Source organism: Peromyscus eremicus, chromosome 18, assembly GCF_949786415.1.
Source record: "Peromyscus eremicus chromosome 18, PerEre_H2_v1, whole genome shotgun sequence".
NCBI lineage: Eukaryota > Metazoa > Chordata > Mammalia > Rodentia > Cricetidae > Peromyscus > Peromyscus eremicus.
The window spans coordinates 12,543,382-12,563,118 of record NC_081434.1 but is presented as its reverse complement, the minus strand read 5'-3'; the positions used below and the strand labels follow the sequence as shown (position 1 = coordinate 12,563,118).

The 19,737-nt window shown below is 37.1% G+C and overlaps 1 protein-coding gene across 1 annotated transcript in view; it reads left to right on the top strand.

Annotated features, from left to right (window-relative positions):
- Cnot2 (CCR4-NOT transcription complex subunit 2) overlaps positions 1–19,737 on the top strand; it is a 97,786-nt gene that overhangs the window by 33,864 nt on the left and 44,185 nt on the right. Inside the window, exon 2 of the mRNA XM_059245797.1 lies at positions 3,652–3,724. Within this exon, the coding sequence (XP_059101780.1) occupies positions 3,652–3,724 (73 nt within the window). The remainder of the gene's footprint in view (positions 1–3,651; positions 3,725–19,737) is intronic.

The window sequence follows — 19,737 nt, the reverse complement described above, 5'->3', positions numbered from 1 at the left end:
AATTGGGCTAATCTTTTCTGAGCTTGGTTTTACGCTTTCTTATGTCCCTCCAGTCTTTTTCTAAAGCTTATTTGATTTGCTAGCTGAGACTCTCCTTCATTATCTTGTGCTCTGGGTGCATAAGGATGAGCTTTGAGGATTGTTTCCACTGCCTCTAAGTTTCCAGAAGACTTCTGTAGACTATAGCTTTTTCACATTCCAATACAAATCATTACTCAGCTTAAGCCTTATAAGAATCCTCTGTTCAGGTCCTTGGAGTTCTTCATTTCTGCAGCCTTCTGTCTATTTGGTCTGCAGATCCTAGTTACCTTGTTTCCTTCCTCTTTCTGACTTGGAACTTGTTTGGACTGTTAAGAACCTTGAACTCTGATTGGCTTCCACTTTGCCTTTCCTATCAGCCCTTCCTACAGTGATCAGGGAGCACCGGAGAGCTCATTTCATTAGTTCTGTTTTCTTAATACCCGAAATGACTGGTGTTTATATATCAAAACTACTATTTTGTATGTTTGGTTTGATTTAAAGTGGATGAATAAAGTTAGTCTTTTCTTTATTTCATGGAAGATATCTCTGCTTAAGAGAAAATTTCATTGTCCTTTGTGAAATACATACTATTATGACTTAACTATTTGTAGGACTTTGGGAAAACAGTGTATAAACCTGTTTTGGGGAAATGACATTCCTGTTCCTGGTTGCTCGTTTTCTCCTTTCCCCAGACAATCTTAGGTACATAGACGTAATGGCCTCCTTCATTTATCACACCTCATTGCATTCCCCCCATGTGAATTATCACCACACTGCACCGTTTATTGTCTTATTTAATACAACACAGAAGGAAGACAGTGGTGACAGATGCTCATCTTTCATACTTGCTCAGAAGAATATAAAAAGTACCTTTAATTTTTTTCTCCTTTTTATTAAAAAGAGACAATGCTCCTTTAATATAGAATATTAGTTCCTATCCTGGTTAGAATCTTGAAATATAGAAGAAAGCAAAGAGTAAATAAAAATTCCCTTCATACTAAGATCTGTCATCTTTCAAAGTAAATATTTTTCTTTTAAAATTTGCTTATGAAATGTTAATTTTTATTATTAAAGTATTACTTAGCACATAAAATTTTATTCCTAATTGTCTTTTTTTTTGTATAATTAGGATGTGCTGTTAAAGTTATGTGGCATTAAGGTATTAAAAATTACCTTGTTAATTTTAGATTTTAAATATATCGTTTGATGAAATTTATATAATGTGAAAGTGTACTATATGGAATTTTACACAAAATATATTGAAGGAGGAAAGCATTCTTCTATGAAATATAGTCACTCAAATTTTAGACTATTGCCCACTGGATTCAGTTAGCATGAATACATTAAGATGGATCCTATCTTAAAACTTTATTGATACTATTATACGCTAATATTAAAACAAGATTACCATTTAGGAACTATACCATGTGCTTATTTACTTACATATGTATTTACTTTGGTGACAGCCAAACCTAATGGGACATCCAGTTTGCTTGGTAATTTTTCCTTTAAAATACTGTAATTCCTGACTCAGGAATATAGCACCATAATATAGCCCTTACCCAGCATTTGCAAGGCTCTATGTTCAGTCTCAAGCATGGCATCAATTAAACAATAAATGCAAACAGTTTAAATGATGACTACATTTATAGCAGTAACTATATAATGATTTTTAAAATCCTTATTTTTGAGAGACATTCTTTATTCTAAAAGCACATAAAAAGTTTCTAATTAGTATTTACACTTTTGCTTAGAGTTGGTCATCTTAAAGTATTTCAGTCCAACACATACCATGTATGATGGTCAAAACTGAGTAAAGCCACTTCATAATTGTTTTAGTGTATGTAGTAGGAGCTAGGAGATGGACTTTATTATATTGATTCTTTATAGAATATTGTTCAATAATGTTAGTTTTTCTTTTAAAAATTATCTTAACAGATTGTGTTTTAGAGGTAGTGGATACATATTTGTAAAACTTTGTATTTGACCTTTGTAATAATACTGGTTTGGGTTTTTGTTTTTAAATTCTGGAGCTTGGGACATGGCTCATTGGTTATAAGTGCTTACCACTCTTTCAGAGGACTTGGGTTTGGTTCCTAGCACCCATGTCACAAGCCACACAACTACCTATAATTCAAGCTCCAGGGGACCTGACACCCTCATCTAGCCTCTTGGGCACGGTTCCCATGAACACAGACCCATACACAGACATATGTATATGCATGTATATAATTTATGTAGAAATTTGAAGAGCTTGTGTGTAGTGCTAGTGTATGTGTGCAGTATATTTGGTGTGCAGATGTGGAGGATGTCTTCAGGAGCCACATGAAGTTTCCCCCGTGGGAATCGCTCTCACTGAGCCTGAAGCTCACTGATTGGGGTATGCTGGTTGGCAGGCCAGTGAGCTTCAGGGATCTGCCTGTCTGCCCTCTGTCACCCAAGGCTGGATCTGGGGGTGGAAACTGAGGTCCTCAGGCTTGCAAGGCAGGCACCTTACCCACTGAACCATCATCTCCCCAGTCCTCACCTTACTTACGGATTGTAGATGAGGTGCTTGTAGTATCTTGTCCTAATGTACATTTTATATGATAGTCAAAATCAGTTGTTTTAACTTTGAATGCAAAATTATAATGGAGAGCAACATTATTAGTTCAGTGGCTATATATACTACTTTCTAAGAGTAAATTTTTTGTGCTACTAAAGCTATTTGTCCTGAAAATGTATCATATACATTTCTTTGTAGAACTACTTTTGAATCTTTGAACTTTGAATTTTATTATATATTTTTGAAATAACATTTATGGTAATTCTTATCTCAGTTTCGATTTGTTTTTTAAAATCTGACATATAGAGTGTATATTTATTTTATCCTTTTTTACCCAGGTTAAGAAATGAGTATCATTAACCCCCTCTGTCATGCCAAAAAGTGAATTCTATTGCAGTGTACATGAAATTGGAGGGCTGAAAGGCAGGCATTTGTTCTTTGTCATTGGAGTTGACGATGATAGAACATGGGATTGGGTTTTTAATCTAACAATGATCTTAAAACTATGATGTGTTTACATCTCACAGTGTGAAAATAAGCTTTGTGAGTGACATGAATCATTGTATAAAATCCTTACATTCCCAGTACTAAAGTATAGGCATTGGAGTGGGAGCATCTAGTTAAATGACTGAATCTGAGTTAACTGGATATCCTCAGAATAACCAGAGGCCATTTAGGACCAAAAAAAAAAAAGTTAGGGATAGTTTTTTGGGGTTTTTTTTTTTTTTTTTTTTGTCAACTTTGTTTTCATTCATTTTAAGTGTCTTCCTTGTGTGTAATGTCTGATGACTGACATGGTGGGAGTAGTCTGAGGGGAAGTTTTCGTATTAGACAATCTCTACTCTAGAGTCTAGTGCCTCCTTGAATACCTGAGAGAAAGGTGGGGTAGAGTGTAAGACAGCTACTTTTTGATTTGGTTCTCTGCATTTTATATGTCATGTTGAATGTTTTTGCTAATGTTGTATGTATTTTACATGTTAGTAATTTTGATGGCTTTTGGATAATTCCACTCTAGAGGGAGAACTGGTGGGCGGTCCTTCCTGTGACACGACCCTTGAGTGACAGTTCTATTTGATTGCCTCCAGTACTGTGAGGAAAGGACACGACTCTATGGTGAGGACTGATGGACATACATTATCTGAGAAAAGAAACTACCAGGTAAGAATTTTTTCCTTCCCCTTTCTCTATTTGTCGTATGACTACATTGAACTGTTTTAATGTAATATTTCATTGGAACTAGCCGATTACAATGGATACACCTCCTGAAAAATTTAAAAATTACACAATGGAATTGACAGTTGAAATAATTGTGAAATATGTTTATAATGTATATTTAGTACCAGAACAAATTTTCTGACATATATGCCAACATTTAGGATTATTTGATATATAATGTATGATTTTATGGCTGAGTTCAAAGGCAGTAGTTCATAAAGTATTATTTTTATATATACTCCTGAAAGAATGAAATGTAAGTTTGGGATTATATTTTGTATAATAGAGTGTTAGAGAAACGTAGACAACATTGGATAAGTTATAGAAGAAATATAAATGAAGTCTAGGAATGTCTGATGACCCAGATCCTGTTTAATTTGTCACTGATTTGCTGTCCTTACATCATCAGATTCTGTTTCCTTACTTACTTATCACTAACATCGTTTATATAATTATGTAGGGATGCTCAAAAGATAGTGGAAATGCAACATTCCTATTTCTTCTGCGCTTTCAAAGAAGGTGAATTTTAAAGATAGTGTTATTGTACTGATTTAAAAAAAGAATAGCATTTTAAATTAAGTTTAAATGAAACTTGTTTTATTTCATTTGATAGTGACTCCAGTTTGAAGTGTGAAGTAATGTTAAATACTGAATAAAGTTCCTGTAGAGATAAACTGTTAGCTTCCTGTACAGATCTGTATTCAGCCCTTTGCTCCCTATCACCTCAGGAGTTTCAGTCCTTGGAGACCGTAAGACTCAGTGATAAACCAGCTTTGACAGCTCTGCACTCAGGCACTAGTCATTTGTTGAGTGAAATCAAGCCTTTGTTTCCCTGCTTTGAGGCAAGGGAACACTGGAGAAAACTGAAAGTGAGTTTTTATGGTGTGTTGGCCAAGAGCCTTTGATTAAAAGACTTGGGTTCTGGTTTGGAGCACTGTCCCCATAAAAAGATGCTTCTGCATCTGACCTAGAGCTTTCACCTAACTTGATAGATGAAGTTTTTGGACAGATTGTTATTATTTTAACAAGCAGAGTAAGCTGAGACTACTAAGTCAGTTCTCCCTATAACCTCTCTTTTCTGATTTGTTCTCACAGACCTGATTAGCTTTTGCTAATTATTTGTGCTTGAAACCACTTCCAACAGCTTGAGAGATTTTTATTAGTCACACTTCTTGGGCTTTTGCATCTTTTGTTAGGTTTTGTTTAATTACTTGAAGAATATTGTGATTCTCAGTAATGTAGCATTGAGGTGCTTACAATTCTCTTTGCAAAGTGTGAATATAGAACTTTTGTTTGATTTACACCTTACAGCTAGTTTATGTCATGGAGCCATATTCATATACAATTCCAGAATTTGTACTTACAAAAGGAATAAAGCAGTTATATTTTGCACATGAGTAGAGTTCCTTACTTTTGCTTGTACTACTCTAAGAGTACTTTATTCCACAAGTTTTTAAGCTTGCCTGAAAATGCATTGGGTAGGCTTTTGCCAACTGAATATATTTTCCCGTTACTTTTTATTGCTATACAGTGTTGTCCAATGTACATTGTAATGTCTTTGGGAATAGTTGTTTAAGTCTGAATTGTAAAATTATTTTGCTTTTGAAGCCCCTCTGAAAAGAACCTATGTATGGAAGCATGGTTTCATATCTAGCATCAAGATGAATTTATTAAAGAGTATATGGGATAGTCAGAGAATGTTGAATCACCAAAGTAAAAATTGTATTTTTTTTAGTAACTCTTAGGAGTTTGTATAGTCTAAGATGAAACCAAATTGGAGTTTATAAATTTTTACTTTGTAGAAATCGTGTTGTTTTCATTGTTAAAGTAGACTTACTGTGTCTGTATAACTTTTCATTTATTTGAGAGCTTTCAGTTTTGGAATTTGTTTGATTCTTTAAGCATCCTGATAATAGCCTAATATTTGAGATTAACAAGAAGACTATTTCTCTAATTCTCATTTCCATATAGAACTTATAATGACTTTGAGTTACACGTAAGTTAAAGTACTGATTTTTGTAGTAATATCTACTTTGTATGTTTTTGTCAATGAGTTCAGTTAAGTATTTGAACATAGTAGATGAAGTTTGTTTGCATAAATAAGTTAGTTTAGGAAAGCACTTTATTCATAGTTCATTCATTTGAGAAGGGTTGTCAAGCTTTTTATAAGACATTATGTCAGTTTTTAAAATTTTTTTCTACAATTTTACCTTTTATATTTTACACTAATTTTACCATAGCTATGAGCATGTCTAAATCTAAGTCATCTAATTACCACCTTGGCTCATCAGTGGCTTTCTCTCATAGTCCAGCTCGAAACATGACACCTAGTTGACTTTTCCTTGTCCTGGGCCTGCACATGATTTTATTCCCTCAGACCCTCTTCTCTACTTGCCTTGCTGGGTTTGTCTATTTAGTAATTCAAAGCTGCTGTGACTCTCCTCCTACCTTGTGCCCTAGGCTTTAATTATCTGGATCTCTCATGGATTGATGGCCTTTATTCATGACTCAGGAATTTGCTTTCCATTTTTCCAGAGGCTGTCCTGTAATGGGCTCATGTCCTGTAATGTTTTTCCTGTTGCCCTCAAATCTCCCACGCTTGTAGGTTAGTGTTCACCTTAGCCTAGACAGCCATCTGTTGTCCTCCAGTTTCCTGTGACGTCTCCTGTGCAGTTCTGTGGACAGTGGCCACAAATGGCTACGGAAACTCGTTTTCAAACAGTTGAGTTTAGCAGCCGTGCAAGCCACATTTTAAACGCTCAGTATGTACATCTGCTAGTGGCTAATGTAGCAAATGCTGCGCATTATGCGTGTTGACCACTGGAGCCGTACTCTTTATTTTGGTACTGTCGGTACCTAGTGTGGTACCTGCTGTACAGAGATGTTCAGTGCGCATTGTTTGAGGAGTTACAGTGAAAAACTGGAAGGAAGAAACAGGGAAATAGGCTGGGTATCAACCAGTGGTGTTCCCAAGATGCTTGCTATGAATGGAACCTTCTTTCATTTATCTTTTAGCTATAAAAATAATTTGTTCCACATACAAATGTTGAAGAAAACACAAAGTCCAATGTTAAAGTTCATCTTCATAACTCTTTTCTTAATTGTTTGCTGTGTTTCCTAGTGAGTAAAATGCAAATGTAAAGATTTGCTGCTCTTTGGGTTTTTTGTTTGTTTGTTTGTTTTTTTAAGCAAATGTGTATTTTCAGCTTGCTTATTATACTTATGGAGATATTGCCATATCTCATTTCTTGGTTTTTTTTTTTTCCAGAAGTAATCATTAATTGGAGTTTAGTGTTTCGTTCTTTTTATATGTATTTTTATTATGTATGTAGTTTTCATATGTTTTGACAAATTATGCCTTAAATTCCATTGTTTTATGTAGGAAAAACAAACTTTCAGCCTACCTAAACCCCAGACACTTTCCCAAGTTAAATACTCAGCACTTGACAGTGTAATAGAACGTACAAATTAACCTAATTGTTAAACACATAAACAGGTAGGTGTGCTTCTATTTGGTAAATTTTAGGTATTGATATATACAGATTAACATTTTATACTGCAACAAAGTTTAAGTATAAATAGGCAATGGAAGTACCCCTTTTCCTTTTTTTCACCTCTTTTGAAATTTTAAGACAGAGTTTCTCTGTGTAGCCCTAACTGTCCTGGAATTTGCCCTGTCCTTGAACTCGTAGAGATCCACCTCCCTCTGCCTCTCAAGTGCTGGGGATTAAACGTGTGTGCCACCATTCCCAGTGGAAGTACCCCTTTTCATTTTTTTTTTTTTTTTTTAATGGTTTTCCGAGACAGGGTTTCCCTGTGTAGCTTTGCGCCTTTCCTGGAACTCGCTCTGTAGACCAGACTTGCCTTGAACTCACAGAGATCCACCTGCCTCTGCCTCCCAAGTGCTGGGATTAAAGGCATGCACCACCAACGCCTGGCTACCCCTCTTCATTTTTATAAGTTAGCATTGAAAAATTTTCTGCAGTCCAAATGCATCTCCAATTAGTTGATGGTGTCTTAGAGTCATAATTGTGCCAGCTAGCTTGTACCTGGTACTTTCTAATGTGTTTAGAAACATTAACGTCTGTGCATCTTCAAATGTGTAAAATATGAAAGCTAAGCAAGGACTGAGACAACCCTTGGAATAAAATCTGTGGGAACTGTATGAATAGTTAATAGTTGAAATTTGTCAGATCTAGTGCCTAGAATAATGATGGAGATAGGTTTTAGTCCTTGTTGCTATTTGGTGTAGAATGAAGGCGAACAACAGTAAGCAGATGGAAAAATTACTTACAAAAGAAAGACTAAATCTAGTGAGCTGGGTCACAGTATTCTCTTTGCTCTTGAAAATCTTGACAACAAAGGGCCCTAACTGTTGTCCCAGGCAGAGATACAAAGCAGGGCGTGGGCTAAACTCAAAATGAGGATTTCTGTGTTGGTTCTCTCGCATATGACAGCTGCTGACCGAGGTGGTCAGAATAACAGTAACAACAGTAGTAGTGCCATCCTTCTGTCTGTGCCACAGTCACACTTTCAGCAGTAGAAGTTACTTGGTATTTTATTTGGCCTTCTGTCTCTTTTCCATGTTTTCTTGGCCAACTAACATCAGGTTAAATGAATTCCCAAGTTCCTCACAGGTTGGTTCACTGTTACATTATGCTAGCTTTCCTTTATGTTACATACAAACATTTTTCTTCTGAAATCAGAAAATGACATCCTGGTTGTTTTCTTTAACTGTTCTTAGGATGTTTATTTCTGTGTGTTTGTTTCATGTGTGCACACACACAGCATGCGTGGCGGAGGTCAGAGGACAACTTGATGGAGTTGGTTCTCTCCTCCTAGCATGTGGGTCCTGGTTATTGAACTCAGGCTCTCTGGCAGGTGTCTTTTCCCGCTGAGCCATCTCAACTGCCCATGACATTTGTTTTGTGAGAACTTGTTTACCTGTAATAAAACTCATGGTTTACACACACCCTTAGTGTCTTGGGGTGTTGTGTGTGTTTGTTTTATTGTAGTTCCCTTAGTACCAAAAAATTCTGCTAAGTAAATCTGTTAGCCAAATGTCTTACAGAGGTAGTTTAAATGTAGTTAAAAAACAAGATACATCTTGTTTTCCAAAGATTTAAAAGTATCTGGTGGCACACCTTGTATTCATTTTGTGACTATGGCCTCCTTTTAGGGTTTTAGGCCCTAGGCTTTACATGAAAAATAAATGTTTTCTTCAGAAAAAAGCAACTGCTTTGCCTCAACTGTGAAAAGAAATGTATTCATCATTAAATTTGAAATTACTCTTGCAAATACTTCTGTGAACCAGATAAAATATAAAAGCAAGCAAAGTTGTCTTTGATGATGCTGGTATCAATGATTGCAGCTTCATTTATTTGTTTTTGGATTTTTCTGAACTCCCATATTAAAATAAAACAGCTATATAGCCAAACTAAAACGCATTAACATGTTTGTTGTAAAAAAAATTGGTGAGATGGTATTCTTGGGAACCCCAGGATGAAAGTAGGTGAAAACAAAAATCCTCCATTTATCTATTTTTGTAGAAGCAGTTCAATGTTGATGGGATAGAAACACTCCGAGCATTCAGCAGATGTTCTCTGGTTAGTATGATTAGCTAGTTTGAAATCAGAGTTGAGCTTTTGCTAAAGTCATTAGATGACTGTAAGAGACCCCATTAATTCCTGTGAGAGGACTCTGCAGGTGTTCCTACCTCTAAAGAGTGCCATCAAGATAGTGCAGTGCCTGGCAGCAGACACTGGAGGGAGGGTCTAGATGGAAATGGGAGAGAGACCAGAGCCAGGGGTACCCCAGAGAACAGCCATGGATAGTTAGACATTGAATGAAATAATAAAAGAGGGGACTGTATGAAGCTAGGGAAGTTTTCTGACAAAGGAATACTCTAAATTTCTTCGATTGTCAACTCCCAGGTGGTCTTTGAGGGGTATGTTTGAGAGTATACCAATTTTGAGTTTCATCCATACAATTAGTATTTGTCAGATGTTCAATAATGTCATAATTCATTGAAATAGTATTCAAGACGTTTCCATAATTCATTGAAATAGTATTCAAGACATGTTTCCCTATTGAGATGAAAGATATTTTCACATAGTCTTCTAAAGATTTTAAATTCTGCTTTTCCTGTTTAACTTGAAACCTATCTGAAATGGATTATAAGGTCTGAGTTAGGAAGGAGTCCAGTATCATCTCCCCCCATCGTCCTCCTTAACTAACCAGTGTAGCTTTCTGTCTCTGTTATAAGAAGCTCATGCTGTTTCTTCTCTGTGTTCTGTTACTTCTGTGTTCTGATAAGCTTGTCCATGGCTATACAGTGCTGTTCTGTTTTAAACTGCCATAGCTTTATGTTTGATATTTATGTCTGTTAACCTTGGTCTTAGTCTGTTGACACATTTTGAATCTTTTAAAGACTCTCTTCCAACTAAGAAAATCTCCCGAGTTTATGAGTGAAATTGTATTGACTTTGTTTTTGGTTGGAGAGGATGATTCTTTTATAGTTTTCTACCAATCTGAATTCATGTATTGGGATATTCTTTATTTTTCTCTAATTCTTACCTTTTAAACAGACTTAAATTCACTCATATTTACACCTAAATACTTTGATTTGTGGTTATAAATGATACATTAAAGGAGTATATTGTATAGGTGTTGGTATTAAATTAAAATAGCTGTTTTGTTTTGTTTTGTTTTGTTTTCCCAAATTGAGGTTTTGTTTTTGGTTTTTTGAGACAGGGTTTCTCTGTGTAGCTTTGTGCCTTTCTTGGAACTCCCTCTGGAGACCAGGCTGGCCTCGAACTCACAGAGATCCACCTGCCTCTGTCTCCCGAGTGCTGGGATTAAAGGTGTGCACCACCACTGCCCGGCTCAAATTGAGTTTTATAACCATCACTATTGCAAAACTTTTATTCTTGTAATTCATTAGTAGTTTGTTTTTGATATGTTTTCATACCAAGAATCATTTGAAATGATAGTTTTATTTTGTTACTAGCATGTCTAAATTGAGTATTTCTGATAAATTTTTGAAAAGAAATTGTTAAGGAGTAGTAATCTTTTTCTTGTTACTTACCTTACAGGGAGAGCTTTAGATTGTCACCATTAAATACGGTGTTGGTATGGCGATTGTTTTGTCGATACGCTGTGATGGGGTAAAGAAACTGTTCCCAGGATATTTCAGTTTTCCTCTGCTCCTTCCCGCTCCTGTCTGTCTTGTGCAATTCTTTCTTAAGGTGTCTGTGCTGCTGTCTTTGATGCAGGTTATCACTGTGGAGCCCAGCTGGCCACAGATTTGCGCAAACTGTTCTTGTTATTTTATGTTGGTTTCTCCTGAAATCCCTTTGTGGCTGGAGAATGTAGTTAGTATAATACAAATTATTTATGTACTCAAAATGCTTTGGGGTGCTGTATTTTCCTGTTTCCCTTCCATGTTCAGCAGTACATTAATTTCCACTGTTTGTTCGTGTATTCCACCTGAGAGTACTGCTGGACATGTGGTTAACACACTGAGTAAGTAGAACATTTCCTGGAGTGGTCTTGTGACTCAGTGGAACATTTTGTTTTTCAATGGTCTGTTGTACTGCCATACATGCGTGTTTGTTTTCTAGGTCTGACTAAAATTTCTCTTCCTAAGGGAAGGAACACTTTCCCTTACATCTGTTACATACTTTTCATTTTTTGTTGTTTGGAGGGGGAGTAATCGTGGGTTTTCTGCTTTTCCAATATCACCCATAATTTGATACTTTGATGGCCTTTTTCTTTTTTCTTTATTTTCTATCCTTTCTATCTTTTTTCCTTCCCTTTTTTTTCCTCCCCATTTCCTCTCTCTTTTCATTTTCTTCATGTTTTTGATTGGGGTGTCATTTTCTTTACTAAAAGGTTTACCAAAGGGTTTTCTTCTAAATATATAGCTGGTGGTAATGAATTCTGTTAGATTCCTGTGTGTGAAAATGTCTTTTATTTTTTCTTCATTTTAAAAACCACTTTTGCTCAGTAAGAGATTAAGAATTGGTAGTTTCTCTTTTAGAATTTAAAAAATAGTATACTAGCTAGCCATAGTGGCACAGACCTATAATCCCAGTGTTTGGGACTGCAGCAGGCAGATGGAGAGTGTTAGGTGTGCCTGAACTGGATGAGCCAATCAGTCTGCCAGTCTAACAGTGGTTTAGAACGGGGCTCCACTGTCTTATAACTTCAGTGAACAGTCTGCAGTGATTGTTAACTTTGGTTGCCTATGTGTATCTCTCTTTGGCTACTACTAAGGATTAAGACTTTTTGTTTTATTATGATAAGTTGTTGTTGTTGTTATTGTTTTTTGTTTTGTTTGGTTTTGAGACAGTATTTCTCTGTGTAACAGCCCTGGCTATCCTGGAACTCACTCTGTAGAACAGACTGGCCTTGAACTTATGATAAATCTTTGATGTATGGTTCATGACTCCAGTGTTTGGAAGTTGTTGTGTTTGTTTGTAGTTTTTATCAAATTCTTTTTTTTTCCTTCAAATGTCTTCTGTGCTTTTGTTTCAAGGGACTCAGTACATACGAGCAGAGCTGCCCGAGAATCTCGCTCCATTTACTGAGTCCCTGCTCTGTTCTTCTGCACCACCCCCCACCCATGTTCTGTTAAGTAGTCTTTGATCCCCGCATCTCCATGCTCTGACTCCCCATGCTGGCTGCCTTTCTGCCTTCTTTGCCCGTAGCATCTGATTGTACTGTCACTGTCCACTCACTCTGCCATGTGTCATGTCAATCAAGAGACCGTCCTGTCGATAACTGGAGTTTCCTACATGTTAGAGCTACTCAGTTTACTGCTCCTTTGCATAATCAATTTTTTTTTTGTCCTTGGTAGTTTCATTTTGCTGTCTTACATACTATTTAGCATTTGTGTTAAAGTTCTTGAGATTTCCTGGGGGTGGAGTTAAGAAACATTTGATCCTTGTGAGATCTTTCTCTTGTTTCTGCCTCTGCTTCTGCCCTTTTTCTTTTTTAAAAAATTTCATTGAAGAGAAACAATAGCTTTTAGGTAGGGCCAGTTTTCTTCAGCTACTAAGCTAGTGTTTTTCTGAGTACTTTACTCCTCCCTTGAATTCCAGTGTTTTTCTGCTCTGGCTTCTGGGAACATTAATGCTGTGTATTTCAGGGTAGCCTTTAGGATCAGGTTCTTGGTTCTTGTCAGGTGGTTCTCTCCCCCACTGTTTCCTTGCTGGTCAGTACTGTACTTTGGGCCCTTCTCCAGCTCTCCTGAGCTGTTTCCCTGTGCAGCTCCTGTCTAGCTAGCTTTCTGGGCTGCTTGCTTCAGGTTCTAAGAACTTCCTGACTGAGCTCCAGTGCTCAGCTTTCCTCCATCACAGCTGGAGAACTCAGTCAGTCAGTCAGTCAGTGAGGGCAGTTACTGGGCTCCATACCTGAGAACTGTTGTGAATACAGCTTCCCCTCTCAGTTTTTTTAAGACAGAATCTTACTGTAAGGCCCGAGCAGGCCTTGAACTACCAATCTGTTTGCCTCTGTATTTTATCCATTTTTGAGTTGTCTTGGGAGAAGAGATTTTTGCTACTAGTCCATCTTGGTTGGACCAGAAGTTTTAAAGTTTCATTCTTTAAAATGGTAAATTAATTGAGAAAATAGATGAATCATTCTGAATAGTGATAATAATAGATTCTGTGTTAATACTTACATGCAGCTTGGATGCTTTCTGTTGGAAAAGACACTGTATAATATGTAAGACAAAGCTATCATACCAGATCTGAGCACTTATAAAATATCATTTGGAAAGAAACATAATACAGATCAATAAATACATTATAAGTTATCATGCTCTGATCTATTTGACCTAAAGCACAAAACCAGATCGTTTCCTTTGAATTCACCCTCTCCATTTTTTCTAGTGTCTAATAGGCTCATAAACAGTTGTCATTCATTCTCCTACTTGAAGTTACCATTTTTAATGAAAATCTGATATTACATTTTTTTCAAAGAAAAAACATAAAGGCCTTGTGTGGGACCAATATTTAGCATATTAAGTTTTAAAACCTTTCTGCCAGGATAAAAGCACTGTGATAATTCCTTAAAAATGTGATGAGTAGAATAAGAACCTTGAGTTTGAAGAACCTTGAATTCTTATCTTCTGATGTCATGTTGAGTGATTATGTAGTCATTGACACTGTTGAAATTGAAGAGTGTGATCTTCTGAAGATTGACTTTGTTAAAGTATTTAATGTAACAAATGTGGAAGGAACGAGGGAAGAACGAATTGCCATAGAACACCGCAGCAGTAAGTGCTGCAGCAGGGTCTGGATGCATGCGATCATTAGTTGGTAATCCTTCTCTCAAATGTCGTTGTCATCATTATGATGTTCTTCCTGTATGCCTTAAATATTTGAAGTTATGATCCAAAGTTAAAGCTGAAAAACTATGTGAGAGTAAGTGCCTTTCTTCCTGTCTGTCCCAAATACAGTTGCAGTCTACTCTTTAATTTCACCTCAAGGTTTGTTTGCTTTAAGTTCAAAGCAGCCTTCAGATACAAAGAAAGCACTTACTTATCAGTGTCATGACTTCCCTGACTCGTCCGACATGAAAACATCATGATTCTAAAAGGCAGAAATTGTAACTTCCAGTAGGGAAAACTGGCGGATGTACCAACTTAACCAAGTTTAAGGCTAGCGCCACCTAGAACAAATATAGCATCATATACACTCACATACTGGAAATACATGAAGTACATGTAATGAACTTGAGAAAGGCATAACACTTTTGTGGTGATAAAACATTCAAATGCATAATTTCAGTCTGATTATGAAAAACATGCAAACCAAAATTGAGACATTTTTCAGTGTATGTGACATGACATTGATGTTACAAAAGACAGAAGGACTGGGTAAAGTCTCCAATTAAAAACAAATAAATGTAAGTAGACAGGGAAATGGTTGAACAGCTGAGATGGAGGACCTAACAGGAACCAAGGCCTTTAAACGGGACTGTCCCTGGTGTATGTGAGGACCAGCAAGGAGGCTAGTGTAGCAGGAACCAGTAAGAGGAGGAAAATGGGAGCAAAGGAAATGGAGCTAACGAAGGAGAGGCTAAGAGGTGAGGAGCCCTTAGTGGTGGTGCAGGAAGCCACTTTAAAATGTCTCTACTGCCTTTTAGTTATAATGTTCCTCTGTTATGTAGAGAAAACTCTAAAGTATGGTTCACATCATCTAGAACTTGGCATAGTAGATATTGAATAAACATTTGCTAAATTAATTTATGTGACCAAATATTTAGATTCATTTTAAACTGTCTTCCCCTATTGAAAGAATACTTTGGTTTTAACTGCGCCATTCTGTTACAGCTATATGTATTTTTTCAGTATGAGAATTTTAAAATAACATAGTCTTCAGTGATATCCATATTATTCAATATTGTTTTGAAATAGCTTAAGTATAATAGAATGCATCTATCTCTAAATCATTTAGCTTTTAAATTATTAAACAAATACTCACATTTTTGTAAATGTGATATAATAGTTCAGTGTGTATATAGTTCAGGGTATAGTTTAGAGATAAAGCATTTGTCTTAGCATGTACAAGACCCTGAGTTCAGTCTCTAGCACTGCCTTTTCTCCCAAAGTGAGTAACCTCATCTCCCATCATCAGATTGTTTTAAAAATCCTTTTTAAGGCAGATTCCCAGGCTGTTGTCAAACTCACAGTGATCCTATGTTAGCCTCTCAAGTGCTGGGATTACAGGTGTGTGCCACCTCACCCACCCTAAAAAAATCTTTAAAAAATTTATCATTTGATTTGATTAAAGTGAATCGCTGATGGACAGGTCCTTATTTTTTTAATCAATATAGAACACTTGAATTAATTTCTTCCCAAGAAAAACAAAAGTTCTCTGTTTTTAAACAGTTCACTGGTCCATTTGCAGGAGTTAGAGCTGTGTAATCCAACTTCCCTTCTGTTGATTGATGGTGTTAACATGGAGAGAGGGTAGAGTTAAGGTTGAGTATGCAGGAGAACAAGAGTGTGCAAGGAATGGATAGGCAGCATATTTGAACATACTTTCCTAACATGTTTTCATGAAGGCCAGGTAAGCCCTATCCTCGCATATTCCTGCAAAGTGTGCAAGATGCTTCAGAGCTTTGCCCTTTTTTGGTTGTTTTAATTAGCATTTTGAAGCAGTCTGAAAGATGATTCTGGGGTTGGGTAATATGAACAGATAAACAGGGAGTCATAATGTTGAAACTGGACATTCAGATCTTTATAGCATGATTTCCTTATTTTTCAAAGAGCAGAAGAATCCCATCGTTTATCATGTTCTGGTTGGACTCCTTTCTTATCGTTTGCTGGAGTTTGAACTTCAGAGCTATGGTGTCAACCCTGCTGTAATATCTCAGGGGAGCTCCTAGTGTGGGGCTGGTGCCATGGCTCACCCTCCAACCTTTCCTTCTTCACTTCAGCCTCCAGCTCTGAGCTTTCCAATCCCCAGAGTAGCAAATGTTGAAAGAAGTTGCACAGGTAAGTATATGGCGGGGAAAGCTGGGTAAACAATGGTATGATCATCGACATTTTGAGGGTGGATGGGGCCATCTTGCTAGTGAGTCATTTTGTTAGTTTAGGAATGTTTTTTGTGTTTTCTTCATAAAGCTATCATGTAAATTATTAGGTAAAAGTCTAGTGTTCAGAAAAGAAAACACAAATTCAGAAAAGAAGCCAAGAAAAAAAGAAAGAGAAATTCATGGAGCACAGTTTTGCCCTGTGAGTCTGAGGAGGTGGCAGGTTTTAAGCATCCACTAGCTTTAAGTGTGCTTTCTTCTTTCCTGAGGGATGACACAGGTAACAAGAGAAAGTCACACATATTTTCCTGGGAAACTGTGACAGGAGAGGGCTGGGACATTCTACCCTTCTAGGTTTGCAGTTAACAAAAAATAAATAGGATGCAGTTAAGGCAGGTTATCTACACAGGGTTCAGCCAGTGCTTGTAAGAGTATCTGTTCCCTGTAATTCATGTCATGTGATGTGTAGATTCTTGAGCACACCAAGACGTTTGAAATTAAACCCAGGAAAAACAAATTCTTGATATGACCTAGTATAGGTACCATTTTTCCATTGTGTCTGTGAGTCTTAGATGATTGGAATACAAAGTATTTTGTTGGCGTTACAGATCTTCAAAATGCCCAATTTTTCAGCGGTTTGTCTCTCTCTCCTGAGTTTTAAAGTTTGAATTTTCTGAGAGCCATGTAGAAATGCATACCCGCAGCAAAGTGTCAGAACGTTTGCCCCCAGTCCTTGAGAAAAGTCTTCAGATACTTGCAACAGGACCTGTCTTTGTTGCTTAGAGGGTTGCTTTGTATCCTAAACTCCGCAGCTTCTCTGCTGTTAGCAGTCCTTGTGTGGCTGTTTTATAATTTTATATCTGCATTTAAAGAGGAAGGACTGCTCAAGTTTAGGCTCTTCTGTACGGGTTCTCAATTCAGCTGCCTTCAGTGCTGGGTACGAGTTGATTCTTTAGTGCACAGATGATCCACTGAAGAGACATGCATCTAATAATAATGACTTCGTGGTTTTTAAGACTTTTAAATTCAAAAATACATGTATCTTTAGTAGATACATACCTTTCCTCCCATAGATTAGCATTATTAGATAATTAGAGCTTTGGTGTTCTAATGGTATATTTTTCTTTTAAGGTGTTTTATGTTTGATGAGTTGGATTTAGACCTTTATAAGGCTTACTGATACCTAGAAATGGGAAAAAAAATTAAAAACCACAAAATCAATTTATTCACATGAACAAAACACTTTACCAAGATCAGAACCGAATTTTAGGAGGAGGCACTTGAGTGAATGCTTTCCCGAGCATACATTCTTTGCGAGGAGAATACTCATTTCTGTGGCGTATCTGCCTGGAAATGCCATCCTGCAAGGTCACCAGATTTCAAGTTTGGGATTTGGAACATTGCCTTTCACTTTTGCTTCCAGACCCTGGGTACCTTATGTTTTTGTATTAATTATTCAAAAATTCACAAAGTATTTCTGTAACCCTTGGAAAGGACTGTTAAGACGCACATTCTCCAAAATGATAAGTGCAGGTGTGAGCCACACCCTGGTTTTCAACCAAGCACATTCCCATCCAGTCTCCCATGCATCTTCCATTGCTATCTGCAGCATGCATTAGCCTGTTGTTGTTGCTCAGTTATCGAACATCTTTCTTTACCAAAACTACAGCCTGGCTTGCTTTGATTGCTAGGCTATGAATTTGCATCAGAAATGTGAACTAATTTTTGGCTGAAATTTCGGAGGGATTCTCAGGAATTAAATAATATTAGAACTATTTATAATAATTGGGAATTAAAATAGCTGGTTGAGAATCTCAGCATATTGCTAAAACAAAAATCTCCTGGATTATAATATTGTACAGTGGAATGTTGCACATAGTTTTAGTGTCCTAGAGTTTAGACACTCTTGTAGTAAAAGTTAATCGGGCAGGCTCCTCATGAATAGTTTCAGGGGCTAATTGAGTGCTTCTTGGTAAAGTTAAATATCACTGACAGTTTGTTGTGGTTTTTATTCCTTTTCCCTCCTTTGGTAGACAAGGAGAACTTGTGTGTGTGGAGTATATTGAAAACTGAAAAGGCAAGTTAAGTTAAAGTCTGTGTTAGCAATCAAAGTAACTTGCCAGTGTGCTCATTAAACACTAGGAAAGGGACAGCTTTTCCGTTCTCTCAGCCTGGTGTGACTTGCACTTCGTTCTCTTTTTTCTTGATAGTGCAATGGTAGTGCAAACTCCATAGCTAGGAGGAAAATGCTGGTGCCCCTGAAACAGTGAAACGTGCTAATACCAGTCTGGGGGTGGGGGGTGGGGGGTGGTGGCGGTGCCTTCTGTTTGTCTAGGATTTTTGTTGTTTCCAGATAAGGCCTCTGTGTGTTGGTTAGGTGTGCTAACCAACTCCTGGGCCCAAGCTGTCCTGCCTCAGCCTCTCCTTGGACACTAGGAACAAGCCATGGTACCTGGCTCAGATGCCTTGAATTACCGTGTGAGCTAAGTGATTTTATGCTGGCCACCTGCATCAACATGTTAGCAGGAAAACCCCATACTATATAGAGAGAATCCACAAGAAAAGGATGCCATAGTGGATTATTCCACTTTCTAGATGTGTCTTACATATTTATTATACAGTGTTTGAATTATTAGCTTCATAATGAAATTTAGAGTTTGGTTACAGTAGAATTTACTCTAGAAAGTACTTTAATATGTTAGTTCATTTGGAATGTGGAAAATTGGTATATATTAATTTTTGCATTTACTTCTACTTGAAGTTCTTTTTGGGTAATTTTTTTCTCACTTTCCTTTCCTCCCCCTCCTCTCCTCTCCTCCCTTCCCCTCCTCAGTCCCACAGTGCTGGCAGTCAGTCAGACCAGGGCCTTGCTAATCATCAGTTCTACAGCTGAAGGCCAGCCTCAGCACAGTGATTGTTCTGTTTTGCCTTTGGGGGTCAGATTCAGCCTCCTTCCTCTGCCTCCTGAAGTCGGGTGTGCACCACTAGGCCCGGCAGCAGTCACTCGCCAGCTACTGCAGTGATGTTTGTTCATGTGTTTTTGCTATGACATTAATATAAATTTCTTTAAAATAGGTATGATCAGTGTTGTAGAGACTGTTGTCTCAGTGTCTTCAAAAGTGATCTTTCTGACTTAGTAATATTTGGTTGTAGATACCGTACTTTCTATGTTGTTCATCAAAAAAATAAGAACCATCCCTTTTATTGATGATGATGTTGACTCTTATACCCTTTCTATTTTATGAAGAAAACACACAATAAAGTATAAGTTGTATTTATGTTTGATTGTGGACCTACCATGGTGTCTAAAAGGGAAACCTTACTAGCTTAGGCTCAGAGCCTATCTACATAGTTATCAGATGTATAGCCTTGAGCAGGTGGTCTAATTTCTGGTCCAGATACAAAATAGG